The following is a 25,158-nucleotide window of genomic DNA, read 5'->3' as shown; positions in this document are numbered from 1 at the left end:
AGCCCCAGCACTGCCAGCTGCAAGCACAACCAGGCACTGGAAGCAAACAGCCTTGGCTTCTGGAGCTTGAGGGGACTAACTTTTTTTAAAGGCCAAGCCAACAAATCTTCATCTGGCTTCTATTTAAGCTTCACTGAGCTCTGGAAGTTGCTCTCCACCTACTCAGTTCATTTTGTTTTGCAGTACTGAGGAGCCAGTGGGAAGGAAGAATCCCAGCACTGTGCTTCCAGAGGAGATTTTTTTTTTCCAGTCAATGGAATTAAGTTTGGGGTTTCTGGTTATGATCACTTCCATCTGTGTGCTTGCTGCATTCAGCAAGAGTATGAGCAAGCTGCTGGAGTCCACACCTGGAGCACAGCCTAGGAAGTGAGAAACAGAATGCAGGAGAAATTTCACTGATCAGGAGCAAAAGGGCCCTGAGTGGCTGATGGGATGTTAGAAACAAGATCTTTACCATGGGGGTGCTGGGGGGGAGAAGCTGGCCAGGAGCAGGCAGTGTGAGACTGCAGCACAGAAGGCCAAGGGCAGCCTGGGCTGCATCCAAAGCAGTGTGGCCAGAGCTGGAGAGAGAGGATCCTGCCCCTCTGCTCTACTCTGGGGAGACCTCACCTGCAGGGCTGGGGCCAGAGCTGGAGCCCTCAGCACAGGAGGGACCTGGACCTGATGGAGAGGCTCCAGAGGGGGACACAAAAATGCTCAGGGCAGCTCTGCCATGGGGACAGGCTGAGGGAGCTGGGGGTGTTGAACCTGGAGAAGAGAAGGCTGCAGGCAGAGCTCAGAGCAGCCTTGCAGTAGCTGAAGGGGCTCCAAGAAGGCTGCAGAGGGACTGTTGCCAAAGGCCTGCAGGGACAGCCCCAGGGGCAATGGTTTGAAATGAGAGCAGAGCAGATTGAGCTTGGATGTGAGGAACAAGTTCTGCCCCAGGAGGCTGCTGCAACACTGCAAGAGGTTGCCCAGGGAGGTGGTTGAGGCTCCATGGCTGGAGATCTTCCAGGTGAGGCTGGAGAGGGCTGTGGGCAACCTGATCTAGTGGAGGATGTCCCTGCTGAGTGCAGGGGGTTGGCCTGGAGGAGCTTTGGAGCTCCCTTCCAGCCCAGTCCATTCTGTGATGATTTCAGCTCCACTTGCCAGGCCAGCTGAGGTCTGCATTTGAGAGCCAGTGAGCAGCCTGTGGCAGGGGTGCCCTGTGTGACTGAGGCAGCTCCCATCTGGTTCAAGGCCACTCAATGCCTGCTGATGACTTTCTGTGTCCTGGGCTGGTGATTTGTTGCTGCAAACCCTGTCAATAGCAGCAGAGAGCAGCTGCCCTGGGGCATGGCTTTTAGAGGGCTGGAAAAGTGAGCTGTGGGCTGGAGCAGCACTAATTATAGTCATGATGAGCTCAGAGGCTGAGGAGCCATGAGGAGAAGGCCAGATGACAGTTCACAGGATTAAATTCAGCTGAGCAGGCAATGGTCACTGCTAGCCCAGAAACCAAACCTGTTCTGGGCTGCAGCCTGGGCAGCAGCACAGGGAGAGGATTCTGCCCTCTGCTAAGACCCCACCTGCAGCACTGCCTCCAGCTCTATGGGTCCCAGCACAAGAAGGACCTGGAGCTGCTGGAGAGGCTCCAGAGGAGGCCACCAAGATGATCAGAGCGCTGCAGAACCTCCCTGTGGGGACAGGCTGAGAGTTGGGGCTGTTCAGCCTGGAGAAGAGAAGGCTCCAGGAAGACCTCAGAGCAGCCTTGCAGGACCTGAAGGGGCTCCAGGAGAGCTGGGGAGGGACTTTGGTCAAGGGCTGGGAGTGCCAGGATGAGGGACAATGGCTTTGAGCTGGGAGAGGGGAGAGTGAGAGTGGAGATGAGGAAGAAATTGTTTCAAGTGAGGGTGGGGAGAGACTGGCACAGGTTGCCCAGGGAGGCTGTGGCTGCCTCCTGCCTGGAGGTGTTGAGGGCCAGGCTGGATGAGGCCTTGAGCAAGCTGTGCTGGTGGGAGGTGTCCCTGCCCATGGCAGGGGGTTGGAACTGGATGGTCTTCAGGGGCCTTTCCAAACCATTCCAGGATTCCTGACCAAAATAAGAACAATGAAGTACTGAAGAGCATCCTTTTAATAATTTTTACCCTCAGAATCAAGCTTGGGAACAATGCAGACAAAATCCTGCCTGCACTGGCCCAGTGAAGACCAAGCATTCACTGCCTGTGCTGCCTCACTTGGTGGCTCTCTGCCAAGGTGTGTACTTCCAATGGATGGCAGAGGAACAGGGGGCAGGGGATGAGGGCTCGGGGGGGGCAGGGGACTTGGCTGCTCACGGCCTCATCCAACCTGGCCTTGAACACCCCCAGGCAGGAGGCAGCCACAGCCTCCCTGGGCAACCTGTACCAGAGCCTCACCACCCTCCTACTGAAGAACTTCTTCCTCAGCTCCACTCTAACCCTGCTCTGCCTCAGCTTCAAACCATTCCCCTTGGCCTGTCTCAGACACCCTCAGGAAAAGTCTCTCTGCAGCCTTCCTGCAGGATCCCTTCAGGTCCTGGCAGGCAGCTCTAAGGACCCCCTGGAGCCTTCTCCTCTCCAGGCTGAACACCCCCAGCTCCCTCAGCCTGGCCTCACAGCAGAGCTGCTCCAGCCCTTGGAACATGAAACTGTGACCATGCCAAAAGTGGAATTGAGAAGAAACTGAATAATAAACTATCAATTCCCCAAGCAGAACTGCAAGGTTCTGGTCCAGCCTTCTCCAGTGGTGGCCAGCAGGGAAAGAATCCATTTTCAGAAAGAGCTTAGAGAGAAGTTAGTAAAAGAAAGGCAGTGCAGGGTTTGGAACTCCTGGCAATTAGACTGACCCAGTCCCAAGTTCTGTATTCCTACAGATCTTTCCTATCCCTGCAGAAATGTTTGGGAAAAGAAGGAAAAAGAAGCCAGCAAAAAAGCCTGAGAAAACAGCCAGAGCAGTGAAGCCAGGGACAGCTTGTCCCAGGAACTGTTCCTAAGCACAGGGCAGGACTGGGAACTGACAGGAAGCTTTGACATCAAAAGGAGTCAGCTCAAGAACAAGCAATAAAGACCATCAATGCCTCACCAGACTCAGAGATTCATGGACTGGGCTGGGTTGGAAGGGACCTCAAAGTTCATCCAGTCCCAACCGCCTGCCATGGGCAGGGACACCTCCCACCAGCACAGCTTGCTCAGGGCCTCATCCAGCCTGGTCCTCCAGGCAGGAGGCAGCCACAGCCTCCCTGGGCAACCTGTGCTAGTGTCTCCCCACCCTCACTTGAAACAATTTCTTCCTCATCTCCACTCTCACTCTCCCCTCTCCCAGCTCAAAGCCATTCTCCCTCATCCTGGCATTCCCAGCCCTTATCCAAAGTCCCTCCCCAGCTCTCCTGGAGCTCCTTCAGGTACTGCAAGGCTGCTCTGAGGTCTCCCTGGAGCCTTCTCTTCTGCAGGCTGAAGAGCCACAACTCTCCCAGCCTCCTTATTTCAGTTCCTGCAGTTCACTGAGCCCTTGCTTGCACAGAAGCACAGCAGCCAGGTGATTGTGTTCCAAGCTGACAGGTGGGAACAGGCGGACAGGGAATGTGAGGGAGATGAAAACCTGTGTCACTGACACTTCTGGTGGCAGTGTTTGTGCTTAATGTCATCTTCTGGCACCCACATCCTCCATGCAGAGAGGAACACTTTAAGGCAGGAATGGTCTCACCTGAGGATCACATCCCACTGCCACAGTGACCTAGGGTGGGCCAAGCTCCTGCCAAGCCCTCACCATCCTTCCAGAACCACACAAGAGCAGTCTTCTGCAGGAATCCATCCTCCTGTCTGAGAAGCCTGGCACAGAGCTGGCCACTGACCTTAATCAAGGACATCTCATGAAGTCATGGCCAGCATCAGCTGTCCACTTACAGCACTTCATCCCTTTTCCTCCACAGTGGCAACATCCTGTCCTCTGGAACAGGTTGGCTCCTCCCTGCCCTCTGGTACAGGCTGGCTCCTCCCTGCCCCTCTAGTTTCTTCTTTCCTTACCTCCCTGAATCAGAATCACAGAATGGTTTGGGTTGGAAGGAACCTCAGAGATCATTTGTTCCAATCTCCCTGTCGTGGCCAGGGACACCTCTCAACTAGATTTAGCCTCATCCAACCTGGCCTTGAACATCCCCAGGGAGAGGACATCCAAAACCTCTCTGGACTTGTTACAAAGTCTCACCACACTCATACTGAAGAACTTCTTCCTAATCTCCAGTCTAAACCTATTCTCCCTCAGATTGAAACCATTCCCACTTGTCCTGCTGCTAGACACCCTCCTAAAGTACCAGGAGAGCCCTAAGAAGCCTCCATATCCACCTCACAGTGACAAAGCACAGCAGAACTGTGATGGAACACACAGCTCTCTTCAGGAAAAAGAGAGGGAGTAGAGGAAAAAACCAGAGAATAGAGTCCAGGGCTGCCTAGGACGCAGGGAAGGTGTCCCAACCTACAACCTGGAGGTGTTCAAGGTCAGGCTGGATGGGGCCTTGAGCAACCTGGGCTAGCAGGACTGGCAGGGGTTGCTCAGGGAGGTGGTGGAAGCCTCATCCCTGGAGGTTTTTGCAGCCAGGCTGGATGTGGCTGTGAGCAACCTGCTGTGGTGTGAGGTGTCCCTGCCCATGGCAGGGGGTTGGGACTGGCTGAGCCTTGAGGTCCCTTCCAGCCCTGACAGTTCTCTGATTCTTTGAAAGAGGCTGTGTGCAACTAGAGCTCTGAAGAGCAAGCAGAATCTAGAGGTAGGTAGGAAGCTGCTTCCTTTCTCCTCTAGCTGACCTGCCTTCAGCTGAAGAGTCTCTTTCTCCAGAAAGAAAGGTTTTGGCTGAGATCCTTTCAGACCTGTTCCTACCATCAGGCCTGAGCTGGAAGGAGACACTGAACTTCTTGCCACAGTCATTCTCATGTCTCCATCACAAACACTGAGCCAGACAATGAACCCCCAGAGTTCTGTGAGTGCCACCAAGTCCTCCCACTACCCAACACCTACCCAAGACTTGGTGCTCCACAGGCCTTGCAGCCATGAAACACTCACCTGTGGGAAGTCCTTTTCCCCTCAGCCTCTCCCGAATCGCCTGGCTCCTGTCGGGCTGCAACCTTCTCTCTCCATTGCAGGAGAGTTGATCCACCTGCAGGAGGGGCAGGAACACAAAGTCAGGCACTGGAAGAGCTCACATCAGCATGAAGCAGCTGTCCTTTAGCTAAGAGCACATCAGCCAGGGACAAACAGCTATGTTCAAGTGCACACAACTGGGTTGGGGTGGAAGGGACCTTGAAGGTTATCCAGTTCCAGCCCACAGCACTGCTCTGCCTGCCTCCAGCCTGGCCAGAGCAGAGAAATCATACAAAGAATGGCTTGGGTTGGAAGGGACCTGAAAGCTCATCCAGCTTCAACCCCCTGCCATGGGCAGGGACACCTCCCACCAGCACAGCTTGCTCAAGGCCTCATCCAGCCTGGCCCTCAACACCTCCAGGCAGGAGGCAGCCACAGCCTCCCTGGGCAACCTGTGCCAGTCTCTCCCCAGCCTCACTTGAAACAATTTCTTCCTCATCTCCACTCTCACTCTCCCCTCTCCCAGCTCAAAGCCATTGTCCCTCATCCTGTCCCTGCCAGCCCTTCTCCAAAGTCCCTCCCCAGCTCTCCTGGAGCACCTTCAGGTATTGGAAGGTTGCTCTAAGGCTTTCCTGGAGCCTTCTCTTCTCCAGCCTAAACAGTCCCAACTCTCCCAGCCTGTCCCCACAGGGGAGGTTCTGCAGCCCTCTGATCATCTTGGTGGCCTCCTCTGGAGCCTCTCCAGCAGCTCCAGGTCCTTCTTGTGCTGGAGGCCCCAGAGCTGGAGGCAGTGCTGCAGGTGGGGTCTGAGCAGAGCAGAGGGCAGAATCCCCTCCCTGTGCTGCTGCTCTCCCAGGCTGGTTCTCCACCCACGCCAAGATGAAACTGTGAGTGGCCACTGGGAAGAACGAACTAACAATTCACCAGGCAGAACTGCAAGGTTCTGGTACAGCCTTTCCCAGTTCCTCTAGCACTGGCAGAGACTCACCCCAGAGAGGCTCCCCAGAACCAGCCTGACCAAGTGCTTCACATAGGAGAAAGAAGGAGCACAGTTACTGTTCCTTATGTGGGCACTGCAGGCGTCCAGCACCGTCCGGACAGACACCCGGGCGTAGAGGACATCTTCACACATGCCAAGCAGGATGCTGTTGAGGTGATCTCCAAGCTTGATGGGCTAGAGGCAAAGAAAAACCAGGAGGAAGAGGAGAATCAGTTTTAATGGTGACTTGTGGTATGCACAGAACCAAAAGACAGGTTCCAGGGGAAAACAACTCTTCAGCAACGCACTGCCCGCAGCATAAGGAGGCTGCAGGGCTGGGGAGGAGCAGCTGAGGGAGCTGGGGGTGTTTGGTGTGGAGAAGAGGAGGCTGAGCTCAGGGAGACCTCATTGCTCTCTGCAGCTCCCTGAGAGGTCTGTGTTGCTCTCCTCTCTCTGGAAACAAGTGAGAGAAGGAGAGGAAATGGCCTCAGGTTGCCCCAGGGGAGGTTTAGGTTTGATATGAGAAGAAACTTCTTCCCTGAAAGGGTTCTCCAAGCCTGGCCCAGGCTGCCCAGGGAGGTGGTTGAATGCCCATCCCTGGAGGTGTTTCAGGGAGGCAGAGCTGTGGTGCTGAGGGCCATGGCTCAGCCCCAGCCTGGGCAGAGTTAGAGAAGGGTTGGACTGGATGACCTTCAAGGGCTGTTCCAACCCAAATGCTTCTGTGCTTCTCAGAGTGGTTCTTACTGACAGAATGCTGCTGCCTAGGGACTCCAGGGTGTTCAAATGATGTCTGTGCTGCTCCCCTGCTCCTCTGACTGCACCTTCCCTTCCCTCTCCAGCTGTTATGGAAGCTGCAAGTGACTGACAGGCTCCAGCATGACCTTTTCAGAGCATGTGAGGAATGTGCAGCTCTGGCAGGCAGCAGTGTGGTACCTCCTGGGCTAAAGCTGCAGGTACCACTCAGTTGCTCTCAGTGTAATTTGTCCTTGCTGTGGTGAATCCCTGAAAGGAGGCTGCAGTGAGGTGGGGGTTGGGCTCTGCTCCCTAGTCTCAGGTGATAGGAAGAGAGGCAATGGCCTGGAATTGTGCCAGGGGAGGGTCAGGTTGGAGAGGAGGAAAAATTTCTTTGCTGTCAGAGTGGTCAGGGATTGGCAGAGGCTGCCCAGGGAGGTGGTGGAATCCCCATGGCTGGAGGTGTTCCAGAACCTGTGGCCATGGCACTTGGGTTGATGGTTGGAGTGGATGATCTCAGAGGACTTTTCCACCCCAAACCATCTTATGATTATCTGAGTGCCAATTTGTAAGTCACCACCTAGGTGGTAAAAAACCAGCAGCTGCAGATCAGGAGACAGACATTCAGCATCCAGGTTGGAGTTCTCCTCTGCAACAGCCTGGTCCAAGGAAGCTGCCTGATCCCTGAGGTCAGGACACCTCACACTTCTCTTCCTTAACACCTCAGTGACTGGTGACAAGCTCTGGAGGGAGTTTGCTTTGCTGCTTTTGAGCACTGTGCCAGTCACAGGGCACACAATCCATCCAATCCTTGTGGCAATCTTTTTGTAATCCCATCTGCTGTGCTCACTTGCTGCAGCTCCTCACCTCACCAACCTCTGGCAGCAGCTGTGTCCACCTTTCCAAAGCCCAACAACATCACCCAACAGTAGCAGCAACAAAGGAAGAGAAGCAAAGCCACTGGGGTTCAAGAAGCAGAGCTCCAGAGCTGCAGGGCAACAGCCTGCACTGAATTCTCCTCTAGCTGCTCAGGTAACACCCAGCACTCCCCAGGGCAAGCCTCAGACAGAAACACTGCTCTGAGGAAAAGGAGCTGGGAGTGCTGAGGGCCAACAGGGTGACCCTCAGCCAGCAATGTGCCCTGGTGGCCAAGAAGGCCAAGGGGCTCCTGAGGTGCATCAAGAGGAGTGTGGCCAGCAGGTGAGAGAGGTTCTCCTCCCCCTCTGCTCTGTCCCAGTGAGGCCACAGCTGGAGCACTGTGTCCAGTTCTGGGCTCCCCAGCTCAAGAAGGACAAAGAGCTACTGGAGAGAGACCAGCAGAGAGCCACGGAGATGCTGAGGGGTCTGGAACTGCTCTCATGTGAGGAGAGGCTGAGCCCTGGGGCTGGTTGGGCTGCAGAAGAGGAGGCTGAGGGGGATCTGATCAATGCTCACAAATATCTAAGGGTTGGTGTCAGGAGGGTGGGGCCTGACTCTTCTCAGTGGTCCCCAGTGACAGGACAAGAGGCAGGGGGCACAAACCTGACCATAGGAAGTTCCATCTAAGCATGAGGAGGAACTTCTCTGCTGGGAGGGTAACAGAGCCCTGGAGCAGGCTGCCCAGAGAGGTTGTAGAGTCTCCTTCCCTGGTGACTTTCCAGACCCATCTGGATGTATTTCTGTTTCACCTGTCCTGGGTCACCCTGCTCTGGCAGGGGGGGTTGGACTCAATCTTCAGATGAAAAACCTCCCCAGGGAAAGCCTCCAAGTACAGGAAGGAAATCTTACTCCTCAGTGTCTCCTGATGACACCCTGGCAGCTGAACTCCAGTGCAGACCCAGTCACAAACTGTCAAGACTGAATTTGCAATATGAAATAAAACCAAAGCTAAACTTACCTGGCTTTGAGGAACTTCATAGTCAGCTCCCCAGAAGAGTGCCATACCCAGGGAATAAATATGGACCTGTCAGGAGACACAAGGCACTTGTCAGCTCCTGGAATGTGAAGGCAGAGCAGAGCTGTGAAGTGGAGCAGCTAAGCCAGCATTGGCTTCCCAGATACATTCCTGCTGTTCAAGCTCTGATGGCTTCCAAATTGCTCTGCTTTGCCATCAGGGGCAGAGAAATGAATCCTGCATCAAACCAGGGTTTGGGAAGGGAAGCAGCAGGTAAAGGAAGTGCAGGCAAAAGCTAGAAGCAGCCCTGCTGACTTCAGCCAATAAAGGCACAGCAGGACAGAAGCTTCTGCAGAGAGCTGTGTGTCAGGGAGCTTCCTCCTTCCAGAGAGAATCACAGAATGGCTCAGCTGGGAAGAGACCTTAGAGATCATCTACTCCACCCCCCCTGCCACGGGCAGGGACACTTCTCAACTAGACTTGGTTGGCCAAGGCCTCATCCAACCAGGCCTTGAACACCTCCAAGGAAGAGGCAGCCACAGCCTCCCTGTGCAGCCTGTTCCAGAGTCTGACCACCCTTATACTGAAGAACTTCTTCCTCAGCTCCAGTCTAACCTTGCTCTGCCTCAGCTCCAGTCTAACCTTGCTCTGCCTCAGCTCCAAACCATTCCCCCCTGGCCTGGCTCTAGACACCCTCATGAAAAGTCCCTCTCCAGCCTTCTTATAGCCTCCCTTCAGGTACTGGAAGGCAACTCTAAGATCCTCTCAAAGTCTTCTCCAAGGCTCAAAGCATGGAAGTGTTGAAAACCAGGTCAGATGAGGCCCTGAGCATATTGCTGTAGTGGGAGGGGTCCCTGCCCATGGCAGGGGTTGGAACTGGATGAGGACAGCCTGAGAGAGTTGGGGTTGTGCAGGCTGGAGAGGAGAAGGCTCCCAGGAGACCTTCTGGTGGTCTTCCAGCATCTGAAGGGGGCTCCAAGAAAGCTGGGGAGGGACTTTGGAGGGTGCCAGGAAGGGATAGGAGTGGGGGAGATGGAGCAAAAGTAGAAGTGGGGAGCTTGAGATTGGATGTGAGGAAGAAGTTGTTGGGCAGGAGGGTGGTGAGAGCCTGGCAGAGGTTGCCCAGGGAGGTGGTGGAAGCCTCATCCCTGGAGGTTTTTGCAGCCAGGCTGGATGTGGCTGTGAGCAACCTGCTGTGGTGTGAGGTGTCCCTGCCCATGGCAGGGGGTTGGGACTGGCTGAGCCTTGAGCTCCCTTCCAACCCTTAGAGTTCTATGCTCCTATGATCTTCCAGGTGCCTTCCAACCCAACCCCTTGTAGCTTTCTATATCACTCACAGAGCCACCACCAGAGAAGTTCCATCAGTGCTGCAGAGGTGCACAGTGCCAGCATCTGGTGCCATGCTCCTGGTGGAGCTCAGAGGCCACAGAAGTCTCTCTGACAAATGAACTGCAGAGTGCCCAGGGGAGGGAATGGCAGCAGCTGGGACAGAGGGCACACAGGTGTCAGCTCCCAGGAGCTCCCTGGAACTTCAGAGCTGGCACCAGGGGCACTTGATTCCAGCAGCACTGTCTCTCTTGAAAGGAGATCAACAATTCCAGGAGGATGAGTGCAGAGCTTGGCAGCTACACAGCTCAGCTCAGTCTGCTCTGATGTCAGGGGTTGACTCCTCTCTTGAAAACTTCCAGCCTCAGCTGCTAGTTGCTTGTAGTTTTGTGACAGCTAAACTGAGATCCCTCTTTTATCACACCCTTAATGCTGAGCAGGCTGCAGGGCAACAAGGGGGTCTGAAGGGCTTAGAGAAGAGGAGGCTCAGGGCAGACCTCATTGCTCTCTACAACTGCCTGAAGGGAGGTTGTAGCCAGGTGGGGGTTGGTCTCTTCCCCCAGGCACCCAGTGACAGAAGCAGAGGACACAGTCTCAGGCTGTGCCAGGGGAGGTTTAGGCTGGGTGTGAGGAAGAAATTCTTCACAGACAGAGAGATTGGCCCTTGGGATGTGCTGCCCAGGGAGGTGGTGGAGTCACCATTCCTGGAAGTGTTCAAAACCAGCCTGGATGAGGCACTCAGTGCCATGGCTTAGTTGATTAGATGGTGTTGGGTGCCAGGCTGGACTTGATGATCTGAAAAGTCTTTTCCAACCTCATTAATTCTGTGATTCTGGGAGCTGAGGCAACCAGAGAGAGCAGAGCCCAGCTGTGCTGTACCTTCTCGACGTCGCAGAGGGACGACAGGGAGTGGTTCTGCAGCACCTCTGGGGCTGTGAAGGCTCGCAGGTCTTGCTGGGAGACATCTTCATCAGTGAAGGAGACACTGCCAGATGGGAGCAGCAGCAGAGACCATGGAGAAATGATGAATCCCAGAGTGCTGGGGTCAGCTGGAAGTGAAAAAAGAAAACTCAGTGGGGAAGTTAAAGCAGTGCTGTGGAACGCCCTGCTTCCTGCTGCTTCCTGCTGCTTGCTCACAGACATAAAATCATAGAACTGTCAGGGTTGGAAGGGACCTCAAGGCTCATCCACTTCCAATCCACCTGCCATGGCCAGAGACAGCTCACACTAGATCAGGTTGCTCAAAGCCACATCCAGCCTGGCCTTAAAAACTCCTTCCTGCCCCCCAGCCCTCAGCTCTTGAGAGACATTGAGCAGATCCCTCTCCTCTCCACACTAACCACCCCCAGGGCTCTCAGCCTCTCCTCCCCAGGCAGTGCTCCAGGCCCTTCAGCATCCTTGCAGCCCTGCATTGGACTCTCTCCAGCAGATCCCTGTAGATCCCTCCTCAGCTGGGGAGCCCAGCACTGGATGCAATATTCCTGGGGAGGTCTGAGCAGGGCAGAGCAGAGGGGGAGGAGAACCTCCCTGGCTCTGCTGCCCACACTCTGCTGCTCAAGCTACTTAAAGCTCTGGTGTGCATGAAGTGCCCTTTGCATGCTTCTGGAAGCAGTGGTGGTGCATGGCTGTGAGCCTTTGAACACCTCAGAAGGAGCACTGCCTGGAGGCTGTAATCATAGACTCACAGAACTGTCAGGGCTGGAAGGGAGCTCAAGGCTCAGCCAGTCCCAACCCCCTGCCATGGGCAGGGACACCTCACACCACAGCAGGTTGCTCACAGCCACATCCAGCCTGGCTGCAAAAACCTCCAGGGATGAGGCTTCCACCACCTCCCTGGGCAACCTCTGCCAGGCTCTCACCACCCTCCTGGGGAAGAACTTCTTCCTAACATCCAAGACATGTTGGGTATCAGCCTGCTGACAACCACAGGAGCATGGAGGCTGCAGAACACCTTTAAGATCATTGAGACCAACCACTAATCCAACAGGATCATGGCCACCACTGCTCTGGCAGGGGGCTGGACTGGAAGATCTCCAGAGGTCCCTTCCAACCCCTAGCATCCTGTGAGCCTGGGAACACTTCTTATTAGAGAATCACAGAATGTTAAGGGGTTGGAAGGGACCTCCAGAGATCATCATCTCCAACCTCTCTGGCCAGAACAGGATCAGTTAGGGCAAGTCACAGAGGAACACATCCAAATGGGTCTTAAAAAGTATCCAGAGAGTCACACCAAAGAAATTTCTCCTCATGTTGAGGTGGAACCTCTTGGGTCCCAGTTTGTGTCCACTGCCCCTTGTCCTATTCCAGGATACCACTGCAAAGAGCCTGACCCCTGCTGCTTGCCCCCCACCCCTCAGCTATTGATAGACATTGATCAGATCTCCTCTCAGCCTTCTCCTCTCCAGGCTAACCAGCCCCAGGGCTCTCAGCCTTTCCTCACCAGACATGTCCCAGGCCCTTCATCATCCTCATAGCCTCCCTTGGAATCTCTCCAGTATTTCCCTGTCCCTCTTGAACTGAGGATCCCAGACCTGGACTCAATACTCCAGATGTAGTCTGACCAGGGCAGAGCAGAGGGGCAGGAGAACCTTCCTGAGCCTGCTGGCCACAGTCTTTTTGATGCACTCCAGGAGACCATTTGGCCTTCTTGGCCACAAGGACACATTGCTGGCTCATTGTCCCCCAGGACTCCAAGGTCCTTCTCCAGGGAGCTATTTCCCAGCAGCTCAACCCCTAACCTGTTTTGGTACCTGGTGTTGTTCCTCCCCAGGAGCAGGACTCTCCCCTTGCCCTTATTGAACCTGATGAGGTTCCCCTCTGCCCAGCCCTCCATCAGCCACTCCTCCCAGTTTGGTCCCATCAGCAAACTGGCTGAGGGCACACTCCAGCCTCTCATCCAGATCATTGATGAAGGTGTTGAATAAAGCTGGACCCAGTCCTGACCAGTAAGGAGGAGGAGAAACAGGATGCAGGATAGATGCAGGAGTGTTAAACCCCCACATCTGCCTTGAAAACAGAAGGTCTCTGACGCAGGGAAATGAGAGATCACTTCCCTGTGTCAAAATACTTCTTTTTCAAGTAGTGAATCAGCTCAGTTCCACTGCAGGAGCTTTAGTCCAGGTGAAAATTAAAGCTCAGTGCTCTTTTCCCATGGTGGCTGCTTTGGTTTCTGCTAGAGGAAGCATCCAAGATCTGAGCAAACACACCTGAAGGAGAAACCTTTTCCCTCTACACAGGAAGCAACAAGAGCAGAATAATAATTTCCTCCTTCAGTTCCACCCCTAACAACATTTTCCACTCTCTCCTGAGCTTGGGCTGCTCCTCCAGTGCTGGATCCTACCCTGGGCACTTATCTTGTAATCTAGAGTATTTCTAATCTCCTAGCAAATGGAGTCAGTTACTGCTTGCAGGTATCAGATGTAAAAGGATCTCCCAAGGAAGTCCTTCCATTTCTTCCAACTACAAAAGGAGCCAAGAAATTGCTCTGAGGCTTTCTACACCCTGTGAGACCAAAGAATTGGGAGGAGGGGTCAACACCCCATCAGGCTGGGCAGAGGGGAACCTCATCAGGTTCAACAAGGGCAAGGGGAGAGTCCTGCAGCTGGGGAAGAGCAACCCCAGGGAGCAGCACAGGTTGGGGTTGAGCTGCTGGAGAGCAGCTCTGGGGAAAGGGAGCTGGGAGTGCTGGGGGCCAAGAGGGTGACCCTGAGCCAGCAGTGTGCTCTGGTGCCAAGAAGGCCAAGGGGCTCCTGGGGTGCATCAAGAGGAGTGTGGCCAGCAGGTCAAGGAAGGTTCTCCTTCCCTCTCCTCTTCCCTGGTGAGACTACATCTGGAGCATTTAAAGTCCAGTTCTGGGCTCCCCAGCTCAAAAGAGACAGGGAACTGCTGGAGAGACTTCAAGAGAGGCCACAAAGCAGCTGAGGGGCCTTGCAGAATCATCCTACTCCTCTGAGCCCACATCTGGAGTGTTGTGTCCAGTCCTGGGCTGCCAGTTCAAGAGTCAGGGAACTACTGGAGAGAGTCCAGGGGAGGCTGCAGAGCTGCTGAGGGGCCTGGAGCAGCTCTGTGAGGAGCAAAGGCTGAGAGCCCTGGGGCTGAGAGCCTGCAGAAGAGCAGCCCCAGAGGGGAGCTGAGCAATGCTCAGCAAGAGATAAAGGCTGGGGGGCAAGAGGCTGGGGCTGGGCTCTTGTGTCAGTGGGGCCCAGGGACAGCACAAGGGGCAGTGGGCACAAACTGGAACCCAGGAGGTTCCATCTGAAGAGGAGGAGGAATTTCTTCGGTGTGAGGGTGCTGGAGGGCTGGAGCAGGCTGCCCAGAGAGGTTGTGGAGCCTCTTTCTCTGGAGAGCTTCCAACCCCTCCTGGTCATTGTGCTCCTGGGCAAGCTGCTGTGGGTGCCCTGCTGGAGCAGGGGGCTTGGACTGGGAGATCTACTATGGTTGGTGCTGGAAGGGACCTCTGGAGGACTCAGTGATCTGGAGCCAAGGCCAACCAATGGATGTGACTAAGTTTGGCAAAAGGGCTGATTTTGTCAAGGTCATTCCTGTTGCTGTTCTCTTAGCATCCTCTCTCAGCACCTTTTCACCCCCAGCAGATCCAGCTGCCTGCCTCACAGCCTTGGGAAGCTGATCCACCAGTGCAAAGGTGGAGAATAAAAGAACTCCTCTATTCCTTCTTGAAGGCAGGAATCTCCAAGTGACTGCCTGACAGCTCCTGCTCTGCAGATTTGATCTAAGCAAACCATTCTGAAGTAAATCTACTCCTGCCCTTCTGTGTGTCTGTAGCATGAGAAGGAGAAGTAATGAAGAGAAGGAATGCATCAAATCCCCAGTGGCTCCAGCACAACACAAACCAGTTTCCAGCCATAACACTCTTGAGCCCTCTTCCATGGAGGCTTTCAGAAGAATTTTCAAGAGCACTAAGGGAAGAACACCAGCTGGAGAGGAGCCAGGGGGTGGCCAGGGGGGCAAGAAGGGCAGCAGCAGCCTGGGCTGGAGCAGCAATGGTGTGGGCAGCAGGAGCAGGGCAGGGATTGTCCCCCTGGGCTCAGCACTGGGGAGGCCACAGCTTGAGTGCTGGCTTCAGTTTTGGGGCCCTGAGTGCAAGAAGGACCTTGAGGAGCTGGAGCAGGGCCAGAGAAGGGCAAGAAAGGTGGGGAAGGGTGTGGAGAAGAGGGCTGGGGAGGAGCAGCTGAGGGAGCTGGGGGTGTTTGGTGTGGAGAAGAGGAGGCTGAGCTCAGGGAGACCTTCCCACACTCTCCAAATCCCTGAAAAGAGGTTGGAGCCAGATGGGGGTTGGTCTCTTCTGGACAAGATGAAATACCTTCAAATTGTGCCAGGAGAGGTTTAGGCTGGTCATGAGAAGAATTCTTCCCTGAAATAGTTCTCAAAGCCTGTCCCAGGCTGCCCAGGGAGGTGGTTGAATGCCCATGCCTGGAGGTGTTTCCAAGAGGCAGAGCTGTGGTGCTGAGGGTTATGGTTTAGCCCCATAGAAATTGAGAATGGTTGGACTGGATGCTGAGTAAAAGGCTTTTCCAAGCAAAACTATTCTATGATTCTATATTCCCTGAAATAGATGGGAAAATGACAAAAAAAAAAAAAAAAGACAAAAAAAGGACCAAAATGAACAAAACAAACAAAAAAACCTTCCAAACAAAACCAACCCAACAAGAAAAAAAAATATTCAGCTTCCTCTTTCCAAGAGTACTGAAATCAATTTTCTGTCCAGAAAACTTGAAATGCAATGAAATCTGAAATCATTCGCCCACTGAAATCATTCTCCATTTCTGCACCTTCCAAGCAAATGAAAGGGTTTGAGAAGTCCCTTTGAGAGGATTTAACAGGACAGAAGTAGGGAGAGGTGCAAAAACCCCTCCAGATTGTAAGAGCCACTTCAGAAATCAGAGAGCTGTCAGGGTTGGAAGGAACCTGAAGGCTCACAGCCAGATCCAACCCCCCTTGCCATGGGCAGGGGCACCTCACACTGGATCACTAAACACTGGATCACTGCACACTAAATCATCAAAGGCTCTGTGATGCAGTGGTGCTGAGAGGTGATTCTGACTTCCCAACCCTCAAACATATTCAAGCTCCTTCACTTCTGCTTTTCTCCCTGCTTCTTTCCCACTCTGCAATCACCACCAGAGGTGTTCTGAAGTGCTGCACATTGCAGCTCTCTAAGGACAAAAATCCCCCCCAAAAGCTCAGAACAACCCCAAAAAACACACAGAAAGGGGTCAACACCCTCCTCCTTCTCTTTGCCTTCCTCTTCAGCCCTCACTGAGACAAGATTTCTCCTAGAAGAGAGGAACATGGAGATCAAATTCATGGTGAAGTACCTGAAGGGGCTCCAAGAAGGCTGCAGAGGGACTGCTGCCAAAGGCCTGCAGGGTCAGCCCCAGGGGCAATGGTTTGAAATGAGAGCAGAGCAGATTGAGCTTGGATGTGAGGAACAAGTTCTGCCCCAGGAGGCTCCTGCAACACTGCAAGAGGTTGCCCAGGGAGGTGGTTGAGACTCCATGGCTGGAGGTATTCAAGGTCAATCTTGACAAGGTTCTGGACAACCTGATCTAGTGGAGGATGTCTCTGCTGAATGCAGGGGTCTTGGACTGAGATGAACTTTGGAGATTCCTTCCAACCAAAACCATTATAGGGTTCTATGAGCTGGCAATGGTCCCTGGCAGCCCAGAGCCAGCTGTGTGCTGAGCTGCATCCAGAGCAGGGAGAGCAGCAGCACAGGGAGGGGATTCTGCCCTCTGCTCTGCTCTGCTCAGACCCCACCTGCAGCACTGCCTCCAGCTCTGGGGCCCCAGCACAAGAAGGACCTGGAGCTGCTGGAGAGGCTCCAGAGGAGGCCACCAAGATGATCAGAGGGCTGCAGAACCTCCCCTGTGGGGACAGGCTGGGAGAGTTGGGGCTGTTCAGTCTGGAGAAGAGAAGGCTGCATGGAGACCTCAGAGCAACCTTCCAATACCTGAAGGGGCTCCAGGAGAGCTGGGGAGGGACTTTGGAGAAGGGCTGGGAGGGACAGGATGAGGACAATGGCTTTGAGCTGGGAGAGGGGAGAGTGAGAGTGGAGATGAGAGTTGAGAGTGAGGGTGGGGAGAGACTGGCACAGGATGCCCAGGGAGGCTGTGGCTGCCTCCTGCCTGGAGGTATTCAGGGCCAGGCTGGATGAGGCCCTGAGCAATCTGGGCTGGTGGGAGGTGTCACTGCACATGGCAGGGACTTGGAACTGGATGATCTTTCAGGTTCCTTCCAACCCAAGCCATTCTTTGTATGATTTCTCTGCTCTGGCCAGGCTGGAGGCAGGCAGAGCAGTGCTGTGTCCCTGCCCAGGCCAGGACTGTGCCAGGGCCCTGCTCATGCTGCCAGCCCTACACTCCTCAGAGCTCCTGCAGCACGTCCCTGCACACCTGCTCTGCAGGGCAAGCAGCTTGGCAGCACTTCTGCTCCCTCTGCCTTGGGCACAAATGAAAGGGACTTGGGCAGAGAGCTCAGGGCTGATTTGGAGCCACTTCAACACCAGCAGCACAGAGAGACACTCAAAGGAGAAGTCAAATTTGCTCTTTCCTCATAACGGTGCAAGAGATGAGGTGAGCAGTGAGTTCCTGACATCAGCCCTGTGCATGCTGCAGTAAACTCCACACTTCACCGTGGTACAGGAACCAGATGCAGCAGAGAGCTTTGGGAAGAGCACAAGCAGGAACCAAGCCTCAGAGGGTGGGGTAAAAAACAACAACAAAACAACAGAAACAACATAAAATAAAACAACCACCCCAACACACAGAAGTCTGAGCTGTTCCTCCTAAGCAAATTAATTGTTATCAGAAGGTGACTGAAAAGTTTCTCAGCAGCTACTGGTAAAGGCAAAACCCCAATCATTTCACACCTGCAAAGAGGGGGTGGAAAAGGAGGACTTAGAATCATTTTTTCCCTTCCTATTTTGGTTTGCCCTCTTGTCAACCAAACTTACCCCTGGAATCATCAAATCATTTCGGTCAGGATAGCCTTTTAAGCTCACCCAGTCCAACCATTCTCTAATCCTGCCAAGGCTGGGGCTGAGCCATGGCCCTTAGCACCACAGCTCTGCCTCCCTGAAACACCTCCAGGGATGGGCATTCAACCACCTCCCTGGGCAGCCTGGGCCAGGCTTTGAGAGCCCTTGCAGGGAAGAAGTTTCTTCTAATGTCCAACCTCACCCTCCCCTGGGGCAATTTGAGGCCATTTCCTCTCCTCCTGTCACTTGTTCCTAGGGAGCAGAGCCCAAGCCCCACCTGGCTGCAGCCTCCTCTCAGGGAGCTGCAGAGAGCAATGAGGTCTCCCTGAGCTCAGCCTCCTCTTCTCCACACCAAACACCCCCAGCTCCCTCAGCTGCTCCTCTCCAGCCCTCTTCTCCATTTTCCCCTCTATCCCAACTAGGTCTAGGACTACTTAGGACCCACCACTACTTCCCATCACCACATTCCACACTTCACCCTCCTCCTCCTCACTGTAATTACTCAAGCCAAGCAGCTGCAAGAGGAGTCTGTTGCCAGGATTTTTACCCTCCCCAAGTGCCCTCCTCCACATCCACTTTCAGGTGGGGTCACTTCTCTTCACTCCCAACACCTTCCCACTTGCCGCTCTGCCAGGCAATTTGTACAGTCTCTTCCCTTTGCTCAGCTGCTTTCCTGATTTTTCCACTTCTCTGGGGTCTCCAGACCCCAGCACAGGTCTGGAAGGCTAAGGTCCCATTGTTTTCCCCAACCCCAGAGCAGAGGCTTAGCACAGGAGTGGCTCTCAGTGACAAGGGGAAGCCTTTATCCACTTTCAAGTCCTGCTCAAGCAGTGGAAGAGAGCAAATTAGCAGCTTGCTAACTCCCAGCAGCTCTGAGCTCAGCACGCTCCTCACGCTGAGGTGCTCCCATCTGAGAGCCCTCACTTCAAAGAGCTGCTCCTTTGCCCTGCTGCAGCAGGCAGGGCAAGCTGCAGCACGCCTGCCTCAGCTGATGCACCCTCTGCACAACAAAACAGTGGCTGCAGACAATTAAGGAGGTGCAAGAGCAGGGCAGGGCTGGTATCTGCCTCCAGCTTCAGCTCCAGCTCCCGGCCCAGCCGATGGCAGAGCTGCAGCCCAGGCCTGCAGTGGCCTTCTCCTCTCTTTAACAGCTTGGAACATGCTGACAAGACAGCTCCCAGAGTTGATCTCCTCATGGGGCACTTCAGCCTGAGCCTCCAGTGCTCAGAATCACAGCACAGCAGAGGCTGGAAGGGAGCTTAAAGGATTCACAGAATGGGTTGGGTTGGAAGGGACCTGAAAGACCATCCAGCTCCAACCCCCTGCCAGGAGACACCTCCCACCAGCACAGCTTGCTCAGGGCCTCATCCAGCCTGGTCCTCAACACCTCCAGGCAGGAGGCAGCCACAGCCTCCCTGGGCAACCTGTGCCAGTCTCTCCCCACCCTCACTTGAAACAATTTCTTCCTCATCTCCACTCTCCCAGCTCCAAGCCATTGTCCCTCAGCCTGGCACTCCCAGCCCTTCTCCAAAGTCCCTCCCCAGCTCTCCTGCAGCAACCAGTTCCAGGTTATATGACAAAATGACAGACTGGTGAGGGGGCTGGAAGGGACCTCCACAGACCATGGAGTCCAACAGCCCTGCCGGAGCACAATGAAACCAACATCTAAAGCATTGTGAAGGGGTTACAAATGGAACTGAAACTAAACCCAGTGCTGCAGCAGTGGCTGAAGGAGATGTGCCAAGGTGGGTGGTCAACCATGGCAGACATGGATGGGCAGCCTCTGTTTCTTCTGGTCAGTGCTCTGAGGAGGAGGAACATAGCCTCCCTAAAAGACATGAAGAGCTTCTATAACTCAAGAAGTCACCAAATGTGCAGCAGAAGGTTGTTTGAGGTATTTTTCCAGCACCTGAAGGAGGCTATACCAAGAGCAGTCTGGAGGAGAAGAACTTGGGAGTGTCAGCTGATGAAAAACTCAACATGATCTGGGCTGCATCCACAGCAGTGTGAGCAGCAAGACAGGGAGAGGATTCTGCCCTCTGCTCTGCTCAGACCCCACCTGCAGCACTGCCTCCAGCTCTGGGCTCCCAGCACAAGAAGGACCTGGAGCTGCTGGAGAGGCTCCAGAGGAGGCCACCAAGATGATCAGAGGCTTGAGAACCTCCCATATGGGGACAGGCTGGGAGAGTTGGGGATCTCCATCCTGGAGAAGGGAAGGCTGCAGGGAGACCTTAGAGCAGCCTTCCAGTACCTGAAGGGGCTCCAGGAGAGCTGGGGAGAGACTGCCTGTCCCTACAGGGGAGGTTCTGCAGCCCTCTGATCATCTTGGTGGCCTCCTCTGGAGCCTCTCCAGCAGCTCCAGGTCCTTCTTGTGCTGGGGCCCCAGAGCTGGAGGCAGTGCTGCAGGTGGGGTCTGAGCAGAGCAGAGCAGAGGGCAGAATCCCCTCCCTGTGCTGCTGCTCTCCCTGCTCTGGATGCAGCTCAGCACACAGCTGGCTCTGGGCTGCCAGGGACCATTGCTGGCTCCTGGGCACTTTGTCACCACCTGACACGCCCAAGGCCTTCTCCTCAAGGCTACTCTTGAGCCTCTCCTCACCCAGCCTGGATATGTGCTTGGGATTGCCCTGACCCAGGTACAGGACCTTCCACTTGGCCTTGTTGAATTCCATGAGGCTGCCTTGGGCTCACCTCTGCAGCCTGTCCAAGTCTCTCTGGTGTCAATCACACCACACAGCTTGGTGCAAACCTGCTGAGGCCAACAGTGACCATCTGGTTGCCCCCCCCCAATCTTGCTGTGACTTGTCAGCCATAGCCCCACAGTGCAGCTCTTTCATTTGGGTGTCTCTTGAAATACAGTTTACCACAGGGCTAGATCCCAGCTTAATTAGTAGCATGCAACTGAAAACAGTTTGCTGACCTAGCAGAAAAACAACTCAATAAAACAGCTTCCCCTCCACAAGAGACTCTCCTGGCACCGAGTTGATGGAGTCACAGAATGGTCTGGGTTGGAAGGGAGCTCCAAAGCTCATCCAGGCCAACCCCCTGCACTCAGCAGGGACATCCTCCACTAGATCAGGTTGCCCACAGCCCTCTCCAGCCTCACCTGGAAGATCTCCAGCCATGGAGCCTCAACCACCTCCCTGGGCAACCTCTTGCAGTGTTGCAGCAGCCTCCTGGGGCAGAACTTGTTCCTCACATCCAAGCTCAATCTGCTCTGCTCTCATTTCAAACCATTGCCCCTGGGGCTGTCCCTGCAGGCCTTTGGCAGCAGTCCCTCTGCGGCCTCCTTGGAGCCCCTTCAGCTACTGCAAGGCTGCTCTGAGCTCTGCCTGCAGCCTTCTCTTCTCCAGGCTGAACACCCCCAGTTCCCTCTGCCTGTCCTTATAGCAGATATTCTCCAGCCCTCTGATCACCTTTGTGGCCTCCTCTGGACCCTCTCCATCAGGTCCATGCCCTTCCTGTGCTGAGGTCTCCAGAGCTGGATGCAGCACTTTGTGTTTTGGTCTTCACTGACTGGAAGCACATCCAGAACCTTCTCCTACCCCAGCCAGCCTTGGCTGGCAAATGCTCCTCTGCCTTCCAAGTGCCCATCAGAAGTCTTGGGGCAGATTTCCATCTCGTGCTCTCATCCTCCAGCCCTTGTCCCTCTACAAGGCAGCTGTGCCCACAGTCTCAGAGCTTCCATGAAGCCTTCACAGTCATGGTGAAAATTCAGCCCTCAGGTCAGGAGGGATCTACAGGGATCTGCTGGAGAGAGGCCAAGGGAGGGCTGCAAGGATGCTGAAGGGCCTGGAGCACTGCCTGGGGAGGAGAGGCTGAGAGCCCTGGGGGTGGTTAGTGTGGAGAGGAGAAGGCTGAACAGCCCCAACTCAGCCTGTCTCATAGCAGATGTGCTCCAGCTCTCTGATCATCTTTGTGGCCTCCTCTGGACCCTCTCCAGCAGTTCCATGTCCTTATGCTTGGGGATCCAGAACTGGATGCAGTGCTCCAGGTGGGTCTCAGCAGAGCAGAGGGGCAGAATCCCCTCCCTGACCACACTGCTGGGGCTCAGCCCAGCACAGGGTTGGCTCCTGGGCTGCCAGCTCACATTGCTGGCTCCTGCTGAGCTGCTCCTCACCCAGCACCCCCAGGCCCTTCTCCTCAGCACTGCTCTCTGCCCATTCCCCACCCAGCCTGGATTTGCACTGCAGTAGCAGTTGAGCTGCAGATCTTTGCTCAGCTCCCTACAAGGACATATATGTGTGGTCAGGGACTGGCACAGGCTGCCCAGGGAGCTGGTGGAGTCCCCATTCCTGGAGGTATTTCAAACAGGAAGAGGTGTGGTGCTGAGGGCCATGCTCTAGTGGTATCAGAGGTGCTGGTTGGGTTGGAAGGTTGGAACTGATGAACTCTGAGGTCATTTCCAGGCTCAATGATTCTGTGTAGCCCTCAGTAAGATGTTCCCAGTTGTGTCTGCATCAGCCTCGAAGCCCTTACCTTTCCTGAAGAGTTCTTGGAGGCTCTCTGCACTCTGGTTCAAAATTGCCCAGATCTCCTCTTCTTGCAGTGGCCCCCCCCGAACCTCCAGAGCCTCTGCCAGTGACACATGCATGTTACCTGGGCAAGGAGACACAGACATGGAAGGACAAGAGTTATTTTCTCCTTGGCTGCAGTACTTCAGTAGCAGCAACCAAGGTCAACCATCAGTGACAAAAATCCACCAATGTTAACAGAACCATTAAATAGCAGAGAGTCACAGAATGGGCTGGGCTGGAAGGGAGCTCCAAAGCTCATCCAGGCCAACCCCCTGCACTCAGCAGGGACATCCTCCACTAGATCAGGTTGCCCACAGCCCTCCCCAGCCTCATCTGGAAGATCTCCAGCCATGGAGCCTCAACCACCTCCCTGGGCAACCTCTTGCAGTGTTGCAGCAGCCTCCTGGGGCAGAACTTGTTCCTCACATCCAAGCTCAATCTGCTCTGCTCTCATTTCAAACCATTGCCCCTGGGGCTGTCCCTGCAGGCCTTTGGCAACAGTCCCTCTGCAGCCTCCTTGGAGCCCCTTCAGCTACTGCAAGGCTGCTCTGAGCTCTGCCTGCAGCCTTCTCTTCTCCAGGCTGAACAGCCTCAACTCTCCCAGCCTGTCCCCACAGCAGAGGTTCTCAGCCCTCTGATCACGTTTGTGTCCTCCTCTGGAGCCTCTCCATCAGGTCCAGGTCTCTCTTGTGTTGGGGGCCCCACAGCTGGACACAGCCCTGCAGGTGAGGTCTCCCCAGAGCAGGATGCCCTCTCTCCATCTCCTCTTTGGAGCACATCAAAGGGCTAGGCAGTTATGAACTCAGCATGAACTGGGAAGGGTTTCCCCAGAAACCAAACCCCAAACAAGAGCCCAGCCACAGAACATCCCCAAATGCCTCCTTCAGCAGCAGACAGCAGAGGAGGAGAGTGGCCAAATACAGAGTGAGCCCTGGAGAAGCACAGCCACAAACACTGCTCTCAGGTTGCTTGCTCTGAGACAGAAGTGTCTCCCAGACCACACAGCAGAAGAGCTCCCAGAGGGAAGGAGTTGCATCATGTGGAGACAGCTCTCTTTTGCTCCAGGACAAGAGAGTCAACTCAGGTGGAAATCCTCTGTATCAACAAGCCCTGAGAACAATTTCTCACCCTCCACACCATTCAGCCCCAAGCCACGGAGGCAGCAGGGCTCCAAGAAAGGCTGCTGGAGCCCAGGGCCTCTGCCTTATCTCAAACACCTCCTCCAGAAAGGCTCTCTACCTCCTGAGCACCAACTGCGAAGCAGGCAGCTCAGCACTCCCTGCTGAGGGGGATGAGTGCCTCTGTGTCTTCTCTGCAAAGCCAGCTCAGCACCCTCCTCTCCTGGACACCCTACAGCCTCTGCAACCCCACTTAGAAACACAGCAGCCATGGGACACATCCAGGCAGAGCCAACACTGCACAGAGAACCCTACAAGGGCTTGGGTTGGAAGGGACCTCAAAGACCATCCAGTGCCAACCCCTGCCATGGGCAGGGACACCTCCCACCAGCACAGCTTGCTCAGGACCTCATCCAGCCTGGTCCTCAACACCTCCAGGCAGGAGGCAGCCACAGCCTCCCTGGGCAACCTGTGCCAGTCTCTCCCCACCCTCACTTGAAACAATTTCTTCCTCATCTCCACTCTCAATCTCCCCTCTCCCAGCTCAAAGCCATTGTCCCTCAGCCTGTCCCTCCCAGCCCTTGTCCAAAGTCCCTCCCCAGCTCTCCTGGAGCCCCTTCAGGTACTGGAAGGTTGCTCTAAGGTTTTCCTGAAGCCTTCTCTTCTCCAGGCTGAACAGCCCCAACTCTCTCAGTGTGCCCACACAGCAGAGGTTCTCCAGCCTCTGATCATCTTCATGGCCTCCTGTGCTCCAATATCAGCTACCCAAGGAGTCTGCACCTCACACTTCTTGGTTTCCCACTGGAATCAGGAGCCAAGAAACACTCAGAGCAGCTGCTCTAGCCACACACTGCAGGGGGTTGTGGGATGGGTGAGAAGCAGGGGAAAAAAAAAAAAAAACAACTACAATATGTAAATAACACAGAAACACACAGGTGTTTGTTTTTGTCCTCTGGCACAATTTAAAGTAATCAAAAAGAGACAGCAAGAATGGTCTGGGTACATTCAAAATATCTTCTGAGGTGAAAAGTCCCAGCCTTTCCCCTCAGAAAAACAGAGGGAGCTGACCTGGAGCAGTTCCAGAGGAGGCCACCAAGATGATCAGAGGGCTGCAGAACCTCCCCTGTGGGGACAGGCTGGGAGAGTTGGGGCTGTTGAGCCTGCAGAAGAGAAGGCTGCAGGGAGACCTCAGAGCAGCCTTCCAGTACCTGAAGGGGCTCCAGGAGAGCTGGGGAGGGACTTTGGACAAGGGCTGGGAGGGACAGGCTGAGGGACAATGGCTTTGAGCTGGGAGAGGGGAGAGTGAGAGTGGAGATGAGGAAGAAATTGTTTCAAGTGAGGCTGGGGAGAGACTGGCACAGGTTGCCCAGGGAGGCTGTGGCTGCCTCCTGCCTGGAGGTGTTGAGGGCCAGGCTGGATGAGGCCCTGAGCAAGCTGTGCTGGTGGGAAGTTGCCCAGGGAGGTGGTTGAGGCTCCATGGCTGGAGATCTTCCAGGTGAGGCTGGAGAGGACTCTGGGTGACCTGATCTAGTAGAGGATGTCCCTGCTGAGTGCAGGGGGTTGGCCTGGATGAG

At 54.8% G+C, this 25,158-nt stretch overlaps 1 protein-coding gene across 1 annotated transcript in view; it reads right to left on the bottom strand.

Moving 5' to 3' along the window:
• PTPN13 (protein tyrosine phosphatase non-receptor type 13) overlaps positions 1–22,543 on the bottom strand; it is a 117,670-nt gene extending 95,127 nt beyond the window's left edge. Inside the window, exons 1-5 of the mRNA XM_054392247.1 lie at positions 22,429–22,543; positions 10,836–11,005; positions 8,634–8,699; positions 6,035–6,220; positions 5,029–5,122 (exon numbers count right to left, since the gene is read on the bottom strand). Coding sequence (XP_054248222.1) covers positions 5,029–5,122; positions 6,035–6,220; positions 8,634–8,699; positions 10,836–11,005; positions 22,429–22,543 — 631 coding nt within the window. The remainder of the gene's footprint in view (positions 1–5,028; positions 5,123–6,034; positions 6,221–8,633; positions 8,700–10,835; positions 11,006–22,428) is intronic.
• Between the last annotated feature and the right edge of the window lie 2,615 nt (positions 22,544–25,158).

Source organism: Indicator indicator, chromosome 25 (genome assembly GCF_027791375.1).
Source record: "Indicator indicator isolate 239-I01 chromosome 25, UM_Iind_1.1, whole genome shotgun sequence".
In the NCBI taxonomy this organism is placed as follows: domain Eukaryota; kingdom Metazoa; phylum Chordata; class Aves; order Piciformes; family Indicatoridae; genus Indicator; species Indicator indicator.
The sequence above is the reverse complement of the archived record's forward strand: the minus strand, read 5'-3'. Positions and strand labels throughout refer to the sequence as shown.